At 45.2% G+C, this 21,210-nt stretch overlaps 1 protein-coding gene across 1 annotated transcript in view; it reads left to right on the forward strand.

Annotated features, from left to right (window-relative positions):
* Nucleotides 1-21,210, forward strand: part of ANKFY1 (ankyrin repeat and FYVE domain containing 1) — a 40,191-nt gene that overhangs the window by 2,329 nt on the left and 16,652 nt on the right. The window contains exons 2-10 of the mRNA XM_020812139.3: nt 9,282-9,474; nt 10,746-10,864; nt 12,222-12,357; nt 13,425-13,548; nt 14,547-14,696; nt 15,338-15,503; nt 18,355-18,559; nt 18,923-18,991; nt 20,395-20,594. Coding sequence (XP_020667798.3) covers nt 9,282-9,474; nt 10,746-10,864; nt 12,222-12,357; nt 13,425-13,548; nt 14,547-14,696; nt 15,338-15,503; nt 18,355-18,559; nt 18,923-18,991; nt 20,395-20,594 — 1,362 coding nt within the window. The remainder of the gene's footprint in view (nt 1-9,281; nt 9,475-10,745; nt 10,865-12,221; nt 12,358-13,424; nt 13,549-14,546; nt 14,697-15,337; nt 15,504-18,354; nt 18,560-18,922; nt 18,992-20,394; nt 20,595-21,210) is intronic.

The following is a 21,210-nucleotide window of genomic DNA, read 5'->3' on the forward strand; positions in this document are numbered from 1 at the left end:
GTAATTAAATTGTAAACCACCCAGGGAGTGCTTTAAGCACTATGGGGCGATATATAAGCAGCACACTTTCTTTTGGTTAGCTTCAAAGATAGCTAACCTGCTTTGTATATCACCTGATGATAACTTTGGCTAGTTCTGCCTCTAAAGAATCAGCCAAAGAAGAGGAAACAAATACAGTGGTGCTTTGCTCAACGAGCGCCCTGGTTAATGACGAAATCTCATGTTTTAAATGGAAAAAAATCACTTTGCAATGATCGGTAAGCTGTTTCGCTTACCGATTTTCGCATAGCGATGTTTTCCCGACAGCTGATCAGCGGTTCCTAAATGGCCACTGGGTAAAAAACATGGCTGCCTGCTGTGTTTTGGGACGGATTCTTTGTATACCGGGCAGTGAAAATGGCCGCCGTATGGAGGATTTTCGCTTAAAGGTAAGTTTTTTGCCCATAGGAACGCATTGAAGGGGTTTCAATGCATTCCTATGGGCTTTTAAAAATCGCTTAGTGATGTTTTCGGTTAGCGGCAATTTTTGCTGCACCGATTAACATTGCTAAGCGAGGCACCACTGTAGAAGGGATATGACTTTTTCATTTTAAAAGCTGGCATGATATACTGTCAAATATTGGGTTCGAAGCTGTGGAAACCAATTTCTAATCTTACCCTCAGCCATGATTTTCCAGGTGAAACACATGTTGCCCACTCTACCCAATCCATTTCAAAGCACCACAAATTGTATTTTGCATCCTGAAAATCTTAAAACCTTCAGCAAGTCTTTCTTCAGTAAGAATATTTAATCACTGCATAGAACTACTGCTTGTCCCTGTTGTGGAAGCAGCAGGTTCTGATCAGGGTAGCAGCAGTTCACAAACATTGGTTGAAGTTTACTTTAAAGGCCAAGGTGGGGTAATAAATCAGTTTTCAGTTCTAAAAAGGCTCTTCTGTTGAGGAGAGCTCTTTATTTAAAATGCTTGCTTCCCACTTTGCTGGGATTTACGAAGGCCGCTTCCATTCAGAATAAGTATTCAGGATTGCGCATTATCAGTCCATATGTTGAAATGTATGATGACCTTGCAGCTTTGCCATAACTTCCTCACAGAGTCAGAACTCTTAGTGTTGTCTACGCAGTTGTTTTCTCAGGAAGTTTGGCTGGAGAGTAGGAAGGACACAGACGTTTGTTACAAAAAGATCTGTTTTTTAGGTTTCTGAAGTATTCCTGGAATGTTTGTGTTTGACTTTCTGTTTGTGAGCAGATGGCGGCAGATAAGCAAAGCAAAATGTGGGTGGATCCACACAACCCCAAAGTAAATAAATGTAATGGTAAACATACACTGTGGCCCTCCAGATGTTCTTGGACTTCAAATCCCAGAAGCCTTCACCACCACCTCTGCTGGCCAGGATTTCTGGGAGTTGAAGGCCAAGAACATCTGGAGGGCCACAGTTTGACACCACTGCGTGTAGCCGAACACATTCTTCTGACGCCCATTTGAAGAAATGTTAGTTAAATAGATATTTGGGTTTAATTTAATAATTGATCGGAGACTGAATAATTGTACATATGAATATATAATTATGAACAAAAGCCATGTCTCTTTTGTGGGGGGTTAAGATAACATCTTGGCACATTTTATTTATGTATTTCATTCATTATAATATTTTTATTTATTTATTTATTTGATTTATTTGATTTCTATTCACCCATCTGGTATATTTTACCACTCTGGGCGGCTTACAGCATATCATAAATACATAAAAGAATGCAAAAAGGAGAGTGGTCCGTTTGGACCAGATAGGCGGGGTATAAATCAAATAAATAAATAATAAATAAAAACATTACCATTAAAAAATAACAAATACTGTGCAGAATATAATAAATAATAAATAGCAAAGCAAAAAGAAATCAGATGTTGACAGGAGGGAAGGCCGGGATGTACATCCATGTTTTCAGTTGGGATTTGAAAGTACCCAGTGTAGGGGCCTCGCGAATCTCCGTAGGGAGGTTGTTCCAAAGGCGAGCAGCCACCGCCGAGAAGGCCCGGTTTCATGACTTTTCCCTCCAGGCCTCCCTCGGCGTCAGGCTCCTCAGCCTCATCTCCTGACTCGCACGGGTGATCCGAGTAGATCTTGGTGGGAGCAGGCGTTCCGCCAGATATCAAGGTCCTAAACCGTCTAGGGCCTTATAGGTAAGCATTAGAACTTTGAAGTCGATGCAGAAACGGATGGGCAGCCAATGCAGCATGACCAGAATAGGAGAAATATGTTGGTGTTTTCTCACTCCGGTAAGGAGTTTGGCCGCTGCATAAAAATATTTATTTTGCTAATGTATTATAATTATTATTTAATAAATAAAATAAACAAAATGTTCAGCTTTAAATATCAGCTCTCAAGTAAGCCACCTTGGGTCCTTTTTAAGGAAAAAGGTGGCGTTAAAAATGAATGAATGTTTTACCCTGCCTTTCTCCTTAAAAATGACCCAAGTAGTTAGTAGTTGCCTTAAGGGATACATGCACATATATACCATGTATGAGAAGGAGGAGGGCTGTCTTGTTTAAAAGATCTCCAGGCACATGTAGTTTTTGTAAGAATTCGCCATTGAAAAAACTCTTCTGGGTAGTCTGTACCTAGAAAGCCCTGAGAAGGGGTATCATATGTTGTGTAATTGACTTGCCAGCGTAGTAGTAGTAGCAGTAGCAGCAGCATAAGAAGAACTTTAAAAATATGCCTGCAATATTGAGATGATTTATTGATTAAAATATATTATTAGACTAAAACATTTGCTGTATAGAAGCAGACAGGGCATTACTAGCACAGTGCTCTTTCTTAAGACTGAAGATTTACTAGTAATCTCTGTTGAAGCTTCCAGCCTCTGTCTGTGTAGCTGAAGAATTATTAACTTGGATGTGTTGTCTTTGGATGTTAAACCATGCTGGGGAAAAACCCAGGTCCCTGAGAATTTATCCTGTTGGATTCCTAAAATTGCTATGAGAAAATTATACATAGGTGACACGTCTTTTGAAATAAATGTCTGCTAAAAGGAGCCTTTTTTGTTTTCTAGGTTGTGGCAGAAAGATACAAAGCAGGGAATTTTGGCCGCAAAATAGGGTTACAAGACACAGAGCCTCTTGTTCCTCAGCAGAAATCCTGAGAGCGATAGTTTCCACTCAGAATATGTCTGTTCTTTCTTGTGGCTGCAGGGAGGACATAGGTTTGGTTTGGTTTGGTTTGGTTTTGAGAGAGAAATGTCGTGTTACATCTGTCACATTTTTATCCTGTTCAGTTTTTTAACACAAATTCCTGTCTTCACAAGGTAGGAGAGACCAAGAGTGTCTCGCCTGAATCCCCATTAGTGGCTAGGTGGGAATTTACAGTAGTCTGTGAATTTTTGCTGCAATTCTTTGTGGCTGCCAACAGTAGATGCCCAGTTTCCCATGCAAGCTTGGCTTGGCTAGCAATCCAGACCGGTAAACAAAATGTCACACATTACACAGAAGTCTTATATCCAGTCTCGTCCCAAGTATGCACTTTACCTTACTCTGCAAATCTTATTCCAATATATGGCTGTGACTTTCAGGTTCTAGGGCGCAGGGGAAAAGCTGCTTATGCATAACAAACTATAGTTTATTTCTTCTGTACTGCAGCATGGCTGGAAAAATCACAGGTTTGTTTTTCTCTCTGCTCAAGCTGTCATTTGGCTACCAGATAGCTGTGAAGTACAGAGCTGTATCTTTCTGTTCTCCGTTCCTCACCCACTCTCAGGGTCCTGCTTTGTAGTTCTAGCATTGTGAGCAAATGTTTTTCTTTAATGTTGGGGCAGAAAGACAGGTAACCCCTTGCCTCTGAATTGCATTTGTATCTCACTTGTCCTCCAGTGAGAGCTCATCTCGCTGCTGCTTTGTTCTGCCAGCAACCAGATGAGGTGGGTCAGGCGAAGACCTCTGAATAGTCCAAGGTTACCCAGTCAGTTTCGTGGCTTTATATGGATTTGAACCCAGGTTTCCTGAGTCACAGTCCAGCACTAACCGTGACGAACCAGAAAGCTGCTTGCTCAGACGCTATGCAAACACACACAGATAGTTGTGTGAATTTTCTTTTTATTGTAAAGCAATTCCTCTCTTTCTTTTAAATGAACCATAATGTGACTCATGTCAAAATTTGATTGATTGATTGATTGATTGATTTGGCACATTGTTTTGAATTATTTCCCACCCTTCTCCCAGGATTGAGACTCAAGATCAAACAAAGATATAGATAAAAACTATTGAAGTACTTACAGATAACAATCATAATGCTAGAACACTGTAAAACAAATTATAATATTACAATTCAATTAGAAGGAGGTTTTTAAATACATTGTTGCGTTTATATAAAAAATGTGTAGTCCCAATGTGTTCATGCCTCTCTCTGGCTAAATACTAGAAGCCTGCCTGAATATTTGTCTGGTGGAGAGAGACTGGGGAGTTAGTTTACCAACAGGAGGACAATGGGGAGAAAGCTGGCTTATACTCCCCTTGGGAAGGTTTGTTCCACAGCCCAGGAGCAGGAGGATAATATTTATTTATTTATTTATTTAATACAGGTATAATACAATTGCAGGATAATGTTGTAAGTTAAAACTAGCAAAAACAAGCACGATTGGATTTTCCAAAAAAGCTCTATGTAAACTTGATACTGTATTCTAGCTTTCTACCAAAACCACTTAAGTGCCAACTTCTCCATCAGGAGATTAGCCTGGATACTGTTGCTGGTTAAGGCCTCCCAGGGTGTGAGAGTATGAGCTGAATCTCCAGTGGTTTAGAGCAGTGGTTCTTAACCTTTGTTACTCGGATGTTTTTGAACTGCAACTCCCAGAAACCCCAGCCAGCACAGTTGGTGGCGAAGGCTTCTGGGAGTTGCAGTCCAAAACTCCTGAGTAACCCAAGGTTAAGAACCAGTGGTTTAGAGGAACGCTAGTGTGTGGTGATAAGAAAGGGATGGAATGGTGGTGTGCATTTAGGAACCAGAGTTACACAGAGTGCAGTTGTGAGCTTCTGTCGTACAGACTACAACATCATATTGGATTGAAGCCGGATAGATTAACATCACTCAGGGTAATTGGTAAAGGTGGGACCCAAAAGGTGTGTCCAGGAGCAAATCAAGCCCAAACTATCTCTGAAAACAAAAATGCTGAAGCTGAGGCTGTCCTATTTTGGGCACATCAGGAGAAGGCGGGATGCAGTGGAAAAGGCAATAAAGCTGGAAAAGTGGGAGGGGGCAGGAGGACGCAACAGGAAATGAGGAAGACCAGATACCAGATGGAATGACTCCTTAAAGGAAGCCAAAGCCTGGAGTTTACAGGAGCTGTGCAGGGGGATGGAGGACAGGACAAGGTGGAGGTTGCTGATTCGTGAGGGTCCCCATAGACCAGAGGTGACTTGACAGCAGTAACAAAAACAACAACAAAGGTAATTCTGTCAGTGACACTCCCTCAGCAGGCCACAGTATTCCACTTGCTGTGCAGAATGAAACTAAACCACGTGGATGTCAGTTTCAACATTTGATCTTTGATGGTTCCTGGAGATGGGGAAAACAGGCTTGTCCGTGTCAGGGCGAAAGTGAGAACCCGAGAAGGGTTGTGTTTCCATATTTATTCCTCTCTGAAACCTCTGAATATCCACTTACTCCACTGTTTGAATAAATATTCTCAGTCTGCGTCCTAGCTGTATGCAGAGAAATAAATGCTTAGCATCATCTTCCACTGCTGTAGATAAAAGCATTACATGTGAGATGAACTCTTTGCATTATTCAGTGGAAGTCCATGGATCGATAGCTCTGTCTTTTGCTGTCTTAAAAGCTGTGGAGTTTGTTTCCTCGTAAAAAGTCTTGGACATCTCAGAATCCGATCAATGTGCCACGATTAGTGTTGACACTGGGTGGTAATGCTGATCTACAACAAAAGTTGGCAACCTGTTGTTGTTAGACTACAACCTCCATAATCCCCCATAGCTGATCAGGGCCAATAAGATGCTGTCCAACAGCCATTGGGAGTCCTCCAAGTTCTCTCCCTTTTGCTCAGGTTCCTGGGTTCTGCGGAGTCGCTGTCTTCTTTTTATTTATTTATTTATAAGATTGTTTTAGCCGCGCCATTACCAGTGGTCTATGAGCGGCGTACAACAATATTAAAACTTTAAAACCATTAAAAATAGGCAATATTATAATAATACCCTATATTAAAAACAGTCATTTTTCAAGACAACTTACATGATTGAGTTGTTGAGTTATTGGAATCAAGTTACTGGAGTGGACATCTCAGAATGAGCGCTCATGGTGGCTTGGGAGTTGTAGCTGGTCTTGTGCAAAGTGTGGATCTCCATACCATGTTGAACTACAACTCCCATTAGCCTTAAGCAGTGTATCCAGTCGTGAGTAGCCTCTAAGAGCATCTGAAACTCTGTATTATCCATTCCTTGTTTGTGTAGTGTAGTTTTTCATATTTGTCTTCATAAGATAAAATTCTGTGGTCTCATCTCCCAGGTAGGAACATAGAATAAATGTTCTTGAGGTCTAGGACTAGATTCATAAAGAACAGTATTGTGTCTTATTTCTTCACTAGTTTAGTGCTACTTGATATATTACCAGTTCGTTGTATTTGCAACCCATATGAAATCAGAATGGGAATCTTTTGGCCCAGCAAATTTTGGCACAGCCTTGAAAAGCATCCCCTGACTTTTGAGTTTAAGGGGCCCGGTGATTTTCCAAAAGACAGTATGGCCTTCAGACTCCGTCGCCAGCAGAACTGCGGAAGCTAAACCTTAAATGGTAAAATGGTTTAAGCACATTTTCCTTAACGTGCCCTCAGGAGAATAACCTTTGGCCATCAGAGATTCTGCATGCACAAAGCCTGTGTCCCGCCACAGAGATTTGGTCCTTCCATAAGAAATTGCTTTCTTGACCATTTTCAGGAGGGGAAGCTGTGCTAGTGAAATGCAAGCCCAGCCAAGGATCCTGTGGCACCTTAAAAATCTTCGTATTATATCATAGCTGGGGCAGTGTCTGTCGCTCCTGTCAGGGCTTTGTGCATTGAATGATTCCCCCTTGCTTGATTCTACACAATGCTTTCCCCAACAATATGGGCAGTATAGATGCCTCCTGCCTTCCAGAGCAGGGGCCTCCAACCTTGGGCCTCCAGATGTTCTTCAGCTCCCAAAAATCCTGGCCAGTAGAGGTGGTGGTGAAGGCTTCTGGGAGTTGTAGTCCAAGAACATCTGGAGGCCCAAGGTTGGGGACCACTGTAGAGGATCCTTGGTGAACCTGGTGGTCACATTTCACTCTGGGTGTATTTAGACAAGCATTTGACTCTGCAGGTAGCTTGTATCCTCAATGCCGTTTTGTCTCTGGGGTTTTGAGGGCGTGAAGAAGCACCCCAGAGCCCTCATACCCTCGCTGTAATGTCATGCTGTGGGTCCCTGTCTCTCCAAAGTTACTTAGTTTCCGAAAAATACGTGTGATGTGATATATGGCTTTGATTGACTGCTGGGGACTGGTTCTCGCCAGGCTGTTTATTCTAGCCCACGAACCTTGTACCTCCGCTGGTTTCTGTCTCGTGTCCAGAGAGCAGAAGCGGGGACTTGCAATCCTAGGCCAAAGTGGGAAACAGTCTTTGCAATGACCTGATCTGAGGAAAGGAAAAAAGAGACATTTTTCCCCACTGCTTCACTCTTAGGCCATGAGGCCAGAAACTAAAAGAGCTTCAGGACCCCTTTAGTCCTCCTAAGCTTGACTTATCCTTGAGGGCAAATGCTTTCCAGTGTGGCTTTGTAATTAAGAGCAGAGAAACCTGGATTCAAATCCCCAACACAGCGTGAAATTCTTTGCAGGACTCTGGGCCCTTATCTGAACCTCCCTCGTGGGTTTGTGGGGAGGAGGAGGACCATTATACTGCCTTGAGCTGATAAGGGGAAAGGCAGTTTATTGATGTAAAAAATGAATAAATATGAAATTTACAAAGGCTCCCCTTGCTCCTTGCTTTAGTGGTAAATGTCTCGGGGTGTTTGCACATGAAGAAGGACCCTCGGTCCCCCCATATAGTCATCCCAGTTTCTCTGTGATATATTCGGTTTATAGACCTTGATGTGGGGTTTTTTTTCTGCTTGAAATGCCTCTCAAGTTTTCATTACTGAGAGTTGAAAGCTTTAATCTGAACTGCACCTGTATTTTTGCCCTCTGTTTTGACTTTGGCACTGCCTTGTGCCTTGAATGGGACTCCCCTTGGGAGCTTCTGCGGGTTTGAATTTGGCCGCCGGCCTGAAAAGAGTTCCCTCTTGGAGATTTTCAGGAGAGGTTTGGCAGCGTGTCAGTGACAGAACTCTGCATCTTAAGACCTCTTCGCCTTGTTTTAGTTCTTACTTTTTATCTCAAGGCTTAACAGCCCTGCTGGCAAAACGTTTTCTTCAGTGGTGGTCCTTTAGTCACACTTGGGAGACGATGTGCAGATGAGCAATAGAAGGAAGTCCATGCATGTTTATTCAGAAAAAGGTCAGACTGTATTGAATAGTTAACTCCTAAGAAAACATCCAGAGAACCCCAGGTGACGGGAGCTTGTTCCAAGCATCATCTCCTGGCAGAAACAAACCCCAAATCATATGTATGATGGATTCACTTGATTTACTTCCTGCCTGTTTGGAAGCAGCTTGATACTGATTTATCAAGGACTCTGCATCTTTAGAAGGGGCGGGGTGGCGCTGCGGGTTAAAACGCAGAATCCTCTGGGCTGCAAGGTCAGAAGACCAGCTGTCATAAGATCAAATCCATGCAATGGAGGGAGCTCCTGTCACTCATCCCAGCTTCTGCCAACCTAGCCGTTTGAAAGCATATCTAAATGCAAGTAGATAAATAGGTACCACCTTGGTGGGTAGATAACTGCATTCCGTGTCTAGTTGCACTAGCCTTTTGACCACAGAAACTGTCTACGGACAAACGCTGGTTCTATGGCTTAGAGATGGGGATGAGCACCGTGCCCTAGAATCAGACACGACTGGACTAAATGTCAAGGGGAGCCTTTACCTGTGCATCTTTTAAAATCGAGGGTGGGAAATGTGGTGAATAATAACATCTGGAAAGACACACTTCCCCCATCTTTGAGAAAGGTCGAGGCCACCTCCTCCAGTTGCTTTCCAGGGTCTTTCCAAGCTCTCATGGCTGAGTCGACCTTTCCATGGTGGGAAGACTGAAGGGGAGGCCTTCTCCCTATGGAAAAAGTGCTGCGTTACTCAGTTGTGAACTTTTCGAATGGAGGGTCCTTGTCTTTGCAGAGGAGGTGGCCAAACTGGAGAAACACCTGATGCTTCTTCGTCAGGAGTATGTCAAGTTGCAGAAGAAGCTCACGGAAACAGAGAGGAAATGCGCTCTCCTTGCCGCTCAGTCGAACAAAGAGAACTCCAGCGATTCCTTCATCAGCCGACTACTTTCCATCGTTGCAGAGCTGTATGAACAAGAACAGTACAGGTAAGAAGCTTCCTCTGAAAGACGGTGGTTCAGCCAAAGGAAATAATGGCACGTTGTCTCGCTTTTAGTGAATGTTGGTGTGCTATCTCTCAGTTAAATAAATGCTATTAATGTTAGGCTCTTGGGATTTAATAGAATTAAATCAGTTGAATGAGCATAATCTGGTCATAACATCTGAGCCTGGCCTCTGCCTTTTAAAACTTTGCCATCTTGCCCACATGTGTGGCTCTCCCTGTACCATCACATCATCCTGAGTGCTTCTGGTTTCAGACACTGAAGACAAGCCAGACCTGGTTAATATTCGGATGGGAGATCTACAAATAACATCCGGTGTTTTATTGGGGAAGTTCTGTACTGTAGTTCTGTGGTAGCACACATCCTTTGCAATATTCAGCATTTTTGGGAAGAGCTACCAAACAATCTTGCCTGAAACCCCGGAGAGCTGACAATATTGGATTAGCTCAGTGTACTTAGACTGCAACTCCCAGAAGCCCCAGTCAGCACGGCTTGTGGTGAAGGCTTCTGGGAGTTGTAGTCCAAGAACACCTGATTTACCCAATGTTGAGGACCACTGGACTAAATGGCTCAGTGACTGGACAGTATAAAGAAACATCATATGTCATTAAGTGGTAGGTGAGCTTTAGTTTCTAATTATGTACCCCTAAAAATTCTGTACTTCCCTCTTGTTCCTTACTGAGTATAGTTTAGGAAAGCTGCACCTTTGTTTAATGACTTGGTCGCTCTCCCTCCATAGTATTATGTTACTTGCTTGCAGGCTTGCGGAAGAACGTTGCAGAAAAAAAGTCATTGAACTTAGTTTAAAAATCAATAAAGTGCCTTAAAGAGATATCTGAACATTCAGGTGTATTGCCTAGAGAAGGTTTGTAAATCATATGCATCCAGATATGTAAATCATTAGGTTATTTCTGAACATGGATAAACAGAATTCCAAGACTGAATGAATGTCAGGTGAAATGCAGTCTAACCCAGTTTTGTAGAAGCCAGAGGCTGTTTACCCTCCATTTTGACAGAGCGGAAATACATACTAAATTTTCCTGCAGGATAGACCTCAAAGGATTCATTCCAAGCACCCACAAAATGTTTGCGGGTGCTTGGGAGTCATAGCAAATGGACTTTGATGTTACCTTCTCCCAAGACTTCCAAACTGTCTCCACGATAGAATATCCTCCTGGATTTCCACTGCGTTTACACCCAGTTCACAAAGTCATCCTAAGCACAGGTGTGCTTGTGCGTCTTTTCTCTTTTTCCAGTGACCTGAAGATAAAGGTTGGAGACAAGCACATCCATGCTCATAAATTCGTATTGGCAGCCCGCAGCGAGGCTTGGAGTCTGGCCAACCTGGTGTCAACGGAAGAGCTAGATCTGTCAGGTTGGTTTCTGATGGGCAGTTGTATGCACGTGGGGCGCATTTATGAGTGCTGAGGAAGGAAGAGGGAAGGCGGGCGGGCGGTGGTGGTGGGGAGAGATGCTTTCTTTGTCTTGAAGAGCCGTGCAAAAATGGAAATCTGCTTCGGGAGGGAGGAGGGACCCTGCCTGCCTAAAGAGACGCTTGATCCATTAATGATGAAGCCTTTGTCTTCAAAACATGCTAACAGGGCTTTGAAAGCTCAGCGTTTAACACTGCTTAAATCAACGGTCCAGCCTTCTTTCATTTTAATGATGCAGATGTTAAGCGTGGAGGTCTGTTCATCTTTTTTGAGTGGCAGCCTGACACAGGCCAGGAGACAAAGCTGTCTTAAAACGGCCCCGATGATGCCTTTTGTATGGGGGGGGGGGCAGCACTGACTTTGTCCAAAGAGTCTCTCTGTAGTAATTCTTTGCAGGGCAACTGTTGCAGCTCCAGCCTTTATTTTTATATATATATATATTTAAAATGGCTGATGCAAGCTGTGCTTTCCAACTGAGGAGCAAATTTGAACCAGCTCTTCCTCTGTTCTTAGTCTGATAGTTTAACCTCTGTTGGCAGGGGATTTATTCTTATTCTTATTTATTCTTATTTATTCAGTTTATTCTTATTATATGTAAGCTGCCCAGAGTAGACATGTTCTAGATGGGTGGTGTATAAATCTAATAAATAAATATAAGAGGTCATGGATTAGTTTAGGTCAAAGGAAGCCCCATTCCTCCTCTTGTTGAAACATGATGATGGGAAGAAGGGGTTCCAGAATATGTGTACTTATGACCTTTGCTGTTCCTTTGGCAGGCTTAAGCGGGTGAGGTGTTAATGCCCGTCCGGCAGCGCCGCGTTATTGGTGTCTAGTCCCTGGCGTTTCTGGGGCCCTGTGACCCCCTTCTAATATTAGTGCCTGAGTTACTCAGCTCCTCTTTCTAGGGGTGGGCGCGCAGCCAGCATGCGCCGCACGGCAATCTTATAAACAGATCCCCATGACTCGGTCCCGGAGCCCACGTTCCCAAGCCCCACCTGGTTCTTGCTTCTGGAAGATTCACAAGAACAGGAGGGGATGGTGCATCATCTTTCACCACCGCTTAGGGCCAAGTGTCAAGAAATCTTTAATTAGGGAGGCATCCCTATCAAAAACGGCATTGGCACAGTCCCAGAATCTAGCCTTTCCTAGTCCTGCTGCTGAGAGTTGAAAGTGGTTGGGTGCTGCGGCCAGGGCAGGATTTGACCTGTATACTATCACTGTGTTGGACACACACACCCCAAGTCACCCTGGCTGTTGCAGAGCCAAATGTGAATAAAAGATCTCATGCCGTTTTGCCAGATGCTGACCCTGAGGTGACCATGGCTATGCTGCGCTGGATCTACACCGATGAGCTGGAGCTGAGGGAGGATGATGTGTTCCTGACAGAGCTGATGAAACTAGCCAACAGGTTTCAGCTGCAGCTCCTCCGAGAAAGGCAAGCCTTTGAATGAAGCTGTTGCATCTGTATCGTCATTAGCCAGTCCCCAATGCAAATTATGGTTCCTTGGTGCCAAATGCCTTCATGACAAAAAAAGCATTGGTTTTGTTGGCACATTTTATTCTCTTGAGTCTCGCTGTGTGTGTGTGTGTGCGTGCGTGAGAGAGAAAGAGAAAGAGAGAGAGAGAAGTACCTTGGGAGAAAACAATATCTAGGGGTTGACCCCCTCATTGTGTTGGCTAGATCAGTGGTTCCCAACCTTGGACCTTCTTGGCAAATCATACATCATTGAGGGCAGAACTTCAGTTCCATTGAATTTCTTAATGTGACGTGTGCAAATAACCCTCCAGATCCTTGTTTCCCAATCTTGGGTTGCCAGATGGTCTTTGAACAGCAGCTCTTAGAAACCTCAACTGACATAGCTAGTAGTGAAGGCTTCTGGGAGTTGCAGTCCAAGAACAGGTGGGTGACCCCAGGTTGGGGACCTCTGGGCTGCTCGATGGTCTCTTCAGTCCCTCTTCCTCCAGCAAGTTATGGTCTCGGGACACCACAAAATCAAAGTGGGCTCTTTAAAGCTCTTCACTTTGTGATAAAGACTCGGGCTGCAGTGCCATGATGAATCTCTTTGCCTTCGGGATATTTTAAGCCCTAAAGTAGGTCCAGACTGCCCCCAAAAACCAGGTATTTTAGGTATATGGTATTTGTTTTAAATAACTTACAGTGCTCCGATTGTAAATTCGAAAAGGACGACGTTGGTAGCTTATATATGAAATATGTTTCTCTTGAAATCAGATGGGAGGCTTGACAGTGTAAGTATAAGAACTTCTGTTGTAGTTTGTGAGAGGTTCTTGGTTCCAATTCAAGAAGATTGCCGGTTTAACGTGGTGTGTCCTCAGGGGATCATATTGACTAAGTGATTCTGGGAACTGTAGTCAAAGCCCCTCGCAGCCCAAATCTCTCTCTCTCTTTGTCTGTTGCCAGTAATGGAAGGGATCTCATCCAGATTCCCCCTCCCTCCCTCCCACACTGACCCCAGGTCCTCTTTTCCACATCTGTCTTGCTAGGTGTGAAAAGGGAGTCATGTCCCTTGTCAACGTGAGGAACTGCATTCGCTTCTACCAAACAGCAGAGGAGCTGAACGCCAGCACTTTGATGAACTACTGCGCCGAGATCATTGCTAGCCACTGGGTAAGCGCTGAACGATAGGAACGTGGCGTGTTTCAAGAGGGAGGCATGTTTGAAGGTCAGCCGTGCTTCGTTCCAGCCCATAGCTTTGGCTCAAGTTCAAGTGGCAGGAGCGCTGTGTAAAATCTGAAACAGGACTGGGAGCTCTGCGTGTTTGCTTTTCCTTGGAGGAAGAACGGTTTCAGGCTTTAACTGCCGGGTGGGCAACCGGGTCATGTTTGGAAGCCATTTTCCTGCACCCCTTAAGATCCCCCTCAGCCTACTTCTCTTCTGCTCCTTCAGGACTATCACGTCACTTCCTGTTTTCAGAAAAATGTGTTTTCTGACCCAAACCAAGGCCCGTTAGAAGTGGTGGTGCATGTCTCGTCTCGTTCTGCAAGAGAGTAGCACCCCCTGCAGGTTTCTGAGGGTGCATTTTTCCATTTTGTTGTACCCCCTTGTTCCATTTATAGAGGAAGTAGGGGAGACTGGAGGGCCCCCCCGAGGGGACCCCATGGGGCCCGCCCCTGCCCTAGGTAGCCCTAGTTTAGCATCATCCAGCCAGAGAATCGTAGGCTGGTCGTGTTCTCAGAAGTCAGAGCAAAACCACCTGGCATATGCAAAACTTCTGTGTCAGGGGAAATAAATTTTGGCTTCACAGACTTGCTGCTTTGATCATTTTCTCACCTAAAAGAAGGTGTTTGTTTGCTTTGTGGACAAGTCCATGAAATCTCACATTAAGTTAGTCTTTAAGGTGCCACAACTCCTCCCCCCCCTTTTTTTTTTTACTAAACAAAGAGGTGTTGTTTACCTTCTCAGGTGTGCGCAATGGGTCGCAGGCCAAGAATGCAACTGTCACCTTGTTCATGGGTACCAAGTTGCCACCACGACTTGCCACATTTTATTTATAGAGCTCTCAGTTGGATTCCAGCCTCCGTCATTCACTGGAGCATTTACTTAGACGTGTGATCTAAAGGGCAACTGTCTTGAGATCAACCCCTTTAAGGTCTGGTTCTTTTCAGGACGACCTGAGGAAAGAAGACTTCAGCAGCATGAGCGCTCAGCTCTTGTATAAAATGATCAAATCGAAAACGGAGTTCCCTTTACACAAAGCTATTAAAGTGGAGAGAGAAGACGTCGTGTTCCTCTACCTGATTGAGATGGACTCGCAGGTACGATACACCGCCTCTCCCCATCTGCATGAGGATGGCCTTTTTTGAGATAGGACCGTATGTGTCCCGAGCAGCCTCAGAAATGAGAAATGCAAACATCCATTTTTTTTTTAAAAAAGCCACAAACATAATTTCAATCATTGTGAAGTGCACAATTGTGTTTTCCATATCTGCGTTTGAACTTCTCTCTGTGGCCCGGAAGTTGTCTTCCACATCTAGCAGTGTATGAATTGAAAAAAAGGCCAAGAATCATTGGTCAGCATCGTTGATTCCTGATCACCGATTCGGGGAGTTGTAACCCACCAAGTTAACTTTTCAAGGCTGTGATTGAGACATGGGTACTTCCTGTTCAGTTCTCTCTATTGTTCCTCACAGGTCATAATGTTTCATGGTTCTTAATCAATGGCTCTTCTAATCTAATCTCTGCCTAGATTTGCTTGTGGGTCATTTTGCTCACAGAGGATGTCCTTTGTGATTACTGAGCAGCAGCCCCAAAAGGACATCCCATTGTATATCTTTCCTCTGTAGCCCACGATAAATGTAGATCAGATAATAGAATCCAGGCTGTATCTGCCCACTACCGACGGGCTGCTGCCGTTGCCACACCGCCCAACAGCTGTCCTTTAATCCTGTTTCTCCAGCTGCCGGGGAAGTTGAACGAACTGGATCAAAACGGAGACCTTGCTTTAGACTTAGCCCTCTCCGGGAAACTGGAAAGCATCGCCACCACTTTGGTTAATCACAAGGCAGATATTGACATGGTAGACAAGAAAGGTTGGAGCTTGCTGCATAAAGCGATTAAAAGAGGTAGGTATGCAGAGTCCCCCATCCCCAACAAAGACCCACACACACACCCCGTTTCTGCACAGGGCTGGTGAAAACATCTCGGTTCCATAGCTAACAGCCTTTTAAATTGCCAAATGGCCAAGTAACTAGGGCAGTGTGTACATGATCTGATGAACTCCTTGCTTGTTCTTGGCAAATTATATGTCATTGAAGGCAGAGCTTCCCTTCCATTGGATTTTTTTTTAAGGTGACATGTGCAGAGTAACCCTCTAGATCGGTGCTTCCCAACCTTGGGTTCCCCAGATGTTCTTGGACTACAACTCCCAGAAATCCTGGCCAGCACAGCTAGTGGTGAAGGCTTCTGGAAGTTGCAGTCCAAGGACTCAAAGTTGGAAGTCCTTACCGCGGGCATTCTTGGATGGCACCTCCCAGTATCCCTCACCATAGCCTGTCTTGGCTAGGGCTGATGGGAGTTTCACTTGAGTAACATCCGGGCAACCTCACTTGGCCCAACCCTGTCATAACCTGTCTTCTACTCCTGATGCGGCAAATAGGAATGACGTGGGGATCCACACTAGCCACTGCCTTCCCCCAAGTCGGAGGACGGCTGCAACGCTTCCACTCGCCATGCTCATTGTTGTGCTGGCCTTAAGCATTTTGACACCTTCCTTGTTTCTGTCTTGCTGCTGGTTTGAATTTAGTTCTCTCTGCTGAAACAGTTTATTCTCCCCTGCTGGTTATATATTCTGCTTCTCTAGTCCTTGTGATGTAGTCTTGTATCTTACCTTTTTAGCAAACTCCACTATGCTCGTTATTTAGCAGGCAGCTCAAAAGAACTGTGACTAGAATACAGTCAGTTAGCCCAGTGTTACGGGCTGTACCATAAATGGTAGCAGTGAATTGCCACTGGTTAGCAAGTCGCCGCTTATGTCTCTTGTTCTGTGCCAGTTGCATCTAGTGTGGATGAGAGGAGTGACTCATTAATTGGCAGCAATTCGTGGCTGCACTTTACACCGTTGTGCTCATAAATAAGTAAAATAAAATAATAAGAGAACTAGAGTCCTGGGAAGTGTGAAACTCTGCCTGATTTATCACACAAGTCAAAAATCACAGTGATGCGTTGTGTCTCCTATGCACACCCCACCCATTCTGCCACCATCTGGCGTTTGTTTGGTGGGAAAGTGGCAACTGGATTCATTGCCTCCTCCTCCTTGATGCTTCCCTCCTCAACCTATCTCCCCACCTCCTACCACTTTTGAACCTCTGCAGCAAACACAGGGTTATGTTTATTTACCACTCGGTCCCTCTAACCTGACAGAAGGCTTTGCGCCTTTAATCAGATTGGGGAAGCTATTGCTGTGTGTTGTTCTTACCCCGACCAGCTTCTCTGGACCAAGTTGGAGAGCAAAAGGCTAATATTAAATATTAGATTGACATTTCTGAAGCTGGCCTTGCGACAGAAGCAACACACCAGGTGGCCTGCCCAGCTTTCGATAGGTTTGGTGTATTCTGACATTTTTAGTGTGAGGGCAGGGATCATCTTGAGGATTCGTACAGGCAGATAGGAATCGGTTGCCATGGCAGTGATGTCCAGGGAGCAGGAGAACATAACATCTTGAGTTAATGTCTTTCTCCAGCAAGAGCAGAGCGCAGGGCCTGTCGTCTGCCCTTGTTTCATTTAGCAAATGCAAAACAATACCTGGGAGTTTCTATTCTGTCATTCCTTGGGCTTGGAGAAAAGAAACGTAATCTAAAGGTGTGGACGATGAAGGTTTGTGACTTGCAGGTTATCAATAAATTGGGGAGGCATGAAAGACACAGAGACATCCGTGCCCTCTAGGGAAGATAAATTGTTATAGGTTCAGAGGCGCAGCCCTGTTCTCTGAGCAGATCAGTGTCATATCCCCTGGACAGAGCAGCAGGCGTGCAGGTTTAGAATCCTACTTCTCGTTTCTTTCGCTATTCATAGAATCCTAGAATAATGGATTTGGAAGGGGCCTCTAAGGCCATTGAGCGCAACCCCCTCCTCTGCTCAAGGCAGGAATCCAAATCAAAGCAGACCTGACAGAGGGCTGTCCAGTTTTCTCTTGAGTCCCTCCAGGGTTGGAGTGCTCGCCACGTTCCCAAGGTCATGGGCTCCATGGTCGTACCGCTCTAACAGTTAAAAAGTTTGTCCTGATACTCAGCCTAAATTTGGCTTCTTGTAGCTTGATCCCATGGTTACATGTCCTCCAGACTGGGATGATCAGGAAGAAATCCTGTCCCTCCTCTGTAGGACCACCTAAATGTGCCGAGCCTCCAAGGGGTTCAGAAAGCCACACAATCATTTGCTGTTTTGGGGGGGAGGGGGTTAGCTTGAGAAGAAACCCTATGTGTCTTCGTGGGAAAAAAAAATAGGATCTCTTATTGCCAATTAGAAGCTGGTTCGTGTTTCTCTTCATCAACCATATTGAAGGCGCCGTTGGACAGGGTTCGGAATTTGTCCCCCAGAATAGGGCAGTAGCACAGTTCTGGTCTGTTAAGAGGTTCTGACATTAGCATTCGCATTAAACAAAGACATGATCAACACTAGAAAATGCCGTGTCTCGGCTGCTCTCCCACTTTTATCGTGTGAGGATACTGCAAACGCTGAGCCAGAAAACCTGCACTTAGTTCACGTGACCTTGTACTGTATTTGTTTTCATTCCAAAATGTGAGTCTTATGTGTAGGAGGACCAAGGAGGAATTTAGATGCAGCGTGTTAGATGTCTGCAAGAAAAGTAAGAAACTACGTCCATGAGGGTGTGTTTAGTCCCCCCCCCCCCGCCGTCGCCTTCAAAACCATTTCCACTGTGTAATTTTCTTGTAACCCCTTCTTTCCCTTTACCAAAAGGTGATACATTTGCTGCTAATTTCCTCATCAAACACGGTGCCCGGGTGAACGCAGCCACTCTGGGAGACCAGGAGACCCCCCTGCACATTGTCGCATCCTACAGCCCGAAGAAGCACAAACCGGACATCATGGCCGAGATGGCGCAGATTGCGGAGGCCCTCTTGAAGGCAGGGGCCAATCCGAACATGCAGGACAGCAAAGGAAGGTGACTGTCGGCAGCCGTGGGGGGGGGGGGGAAGGCATCTTCCTGTGTGGCTTCTTAGCCTTGTTATTTCTGTGGATTACTTAAAGAGGTGAAGCTGCCCTACGGAGTGGCGATTGGCAAAGTCAGTGGGTCCAAGGCGGGGGAACCAGCGTTAGACCTTGAAGGACGTCTGCAACCAGTTTCTTTAGTTTTGTTGGGAAGGCAGGTTCAGAGGGGCCTGTTCTGTGCAAAACTGCCACTCCTAGAAGTAGAGTCCACCTTTTTTGTAAAGGGCCAAGGCTTGCTAACGGGGTTCTTAGCATCAGGCCTGTGGCACAGTTTGAACCCTAATGGGACTGTCCTGTTTCTTATTTTCCTCCTTAGGACGCCTTTGCATGCCTCCATTCTTGTGAGGAACGACCAGGTGTTCAGCCAGCTGCTCCAGTGCAAACAGTGAGTGTTTTGAAGCTGGAGAAATGTGACGTTTGTCTGTCCTATTTGGTATTTGAAATCACAGGGTGAGGTGCCCTCTGAGACCATTTTGTAGGGATTGCGGTCTTGAATTTTAACCAGGGTTTTGTGACGTAATGGGTAGTTTTGATGAAAGGTTGTTATATTCTAAACTTTCAGTTGTGCCACTATTTCCTTGGCAGCAGACACTTTTGTGTGCATGTGTCTCTGTCATGGCCAGAATGTAACACAACCTTTGATCTTCCATGGTAGTCTCCCATCCGAGCACCAAGAAGGGCTGATCCTGCTTAGCTTCCAGAATCGGGCACAATTTGACATGTTTGTAGTGGCAGAATGGCCACTGTATTTGTTTATTTAAATTATTTCTAAACCATCCTGTGTTGACCGATCTCGGATAAAGTAAACCTGTAATAGAATGATTAAAAATAATAATAATAAAGACAAGTCAACTGTTTTAAAATAATTTAAACCACTTTAAACCCACTGTGGAATAGAGTTAACAGTTCAAAGGAAGCAAAAATGAAATTGCAAAGTGACGGGTTGGAAAAATGTAGCTTGTCAATGAAACAAAAGAGGGGATTGGCACCATTTGGGCCTTCCGGGTGAGAGCATTCAACAGCCTGGATGTTACACCAGGGGGAACCCTGTCCTGCTTCTCCATGTAGTTTCGTGCTCTTAATGGGTGAGTCATGGAATGCTCCCGCAGGTCTTAATGGCTAAGCAGGCATATGCTTCTGTCAGCATCTTGAACCCAGGCCAGATGTGTAGGGTTGGCCCACCAATGCAGTTCTTCCAGAAATGGTGCCATATAAGGCACAGCTGATGGGGACACAGGAAAGGGCATTCTCTGTGGCTGTTTCCAGGGGATGGGAGGCTCTCAAAGGTCAGGCCGGCTCTCTCTCTTCCCTCCCTCCGCTGCCAGCTGAAGATCCATCTTTTCAGGCAGGCTTTTAACAGTCACGATTGCATCCCTGAATATCTTTTTAAAGTTAAGATCACTTTTAATGTTTACTCGCTTTTAATTATTCAATCGTATTTTAATTAGCCTACAGTTTAATTGATTTTTAAAGGTTTAACTTGCGTTTTTAATTCTGTTCTTTTCATTTTGTGCGCCGCTTTGGGTCCTCTTACCAGCGGCCTATAAATAAAACAAACAAGCAAATAAATGTAAAGTATTTCTGTAGTGTGTTCCTGCCCACCCGTCGAGCATATTGCATTAGTGGCAAATCTGGCTCATCCTCAAAAGCAGCGCCAACGAGAAAAGCCCTGTGAATTGCCGAATGCCAACGGGGCTTGGTTTGCGCTGCCCTGGAATGAACTCCTGACTCCGACGGGTGCGTGGTTGTGGTGGTGGGGTTTCAGACGTTGTGCTTGCCCTTTGCTAGGCTTGATTTGGAACTGAAGGACCACGAGGGAAGCACGGCTCTCTGGCTCGCCGTCCAGTATATCACGGTGTCTTCCGACCCCTCCGTCAACCCCTTTGAAGACGTCCCGGTGGAGAACGGCACCTCCTTTGACGAGAATAGCTTCGCCGCCAGACTCATCCAGCGAGGAAGCAATACGGATGCCCCGGACACTGTGACTGGTGAGAGAAGAAGAGTGCTGCCTAGGGGTTGGGGCCCTGATGGGAAACATAAGAGCACCTAGTTTGTTTCTGTTGTCCTCTTGGCGGGGCAAAAATACCAGCTCTGTCTGGCATCCATTGCAAGCAGCTGCCTTTTTCTCTCTCGACACAGTGTGTTGTCTAAGAAGGCTAGGCCCATGTGAAACCATCAGAGAGGTTGGCTCTGTCATCAGTGGTACTGGCGCGGAATTGTATCTGTAACAGAGATGGACACGAAGTGCTGGTTCGTCCATTCGTGCCGGTTCGTTGAGCGGCCAGACAGATGTTTGGTGCTTTGACGTCCTGCCTCTGGCGGGTGCTCACTTGAGAGGCAGTGCCTGGAGGAGGCGGGGCAGGTGATTTGGGACACTGCCTCCCGAGTGGGTGCTTGCCAAGGAGACAGGGCTGTTTTAAAGACTCCCTTTGGCAATTTGGAGGTCTGTGTGACTTTGCCATGTTGCGTATGAGCTAGATGAACCCTAGAATCACACAGGGAAGCCTTTAATCAGCCTCCATCTGCCCCTGCTAATGACTTAGTTTCCATCTTTCAGGCTGAATAAAACACCCAGAGCAGATAAGATTGGAGAACATTAAAAAT

The sequence above is a fragment of the Pogona vitticeps genome, chromosome 7, assembly GCF_051106095.1.
Source record: "Pogona vitticeps strain Pit_001003342236 chromosome 7, PviZW2.1, whole genome shotgun sequence".
Lineage (NCBI taxonomy): Eukaryota > Metazoa > Chordata > Lepidosauria > Squamata > Agamidae > Pogona > Pogona vitticeps.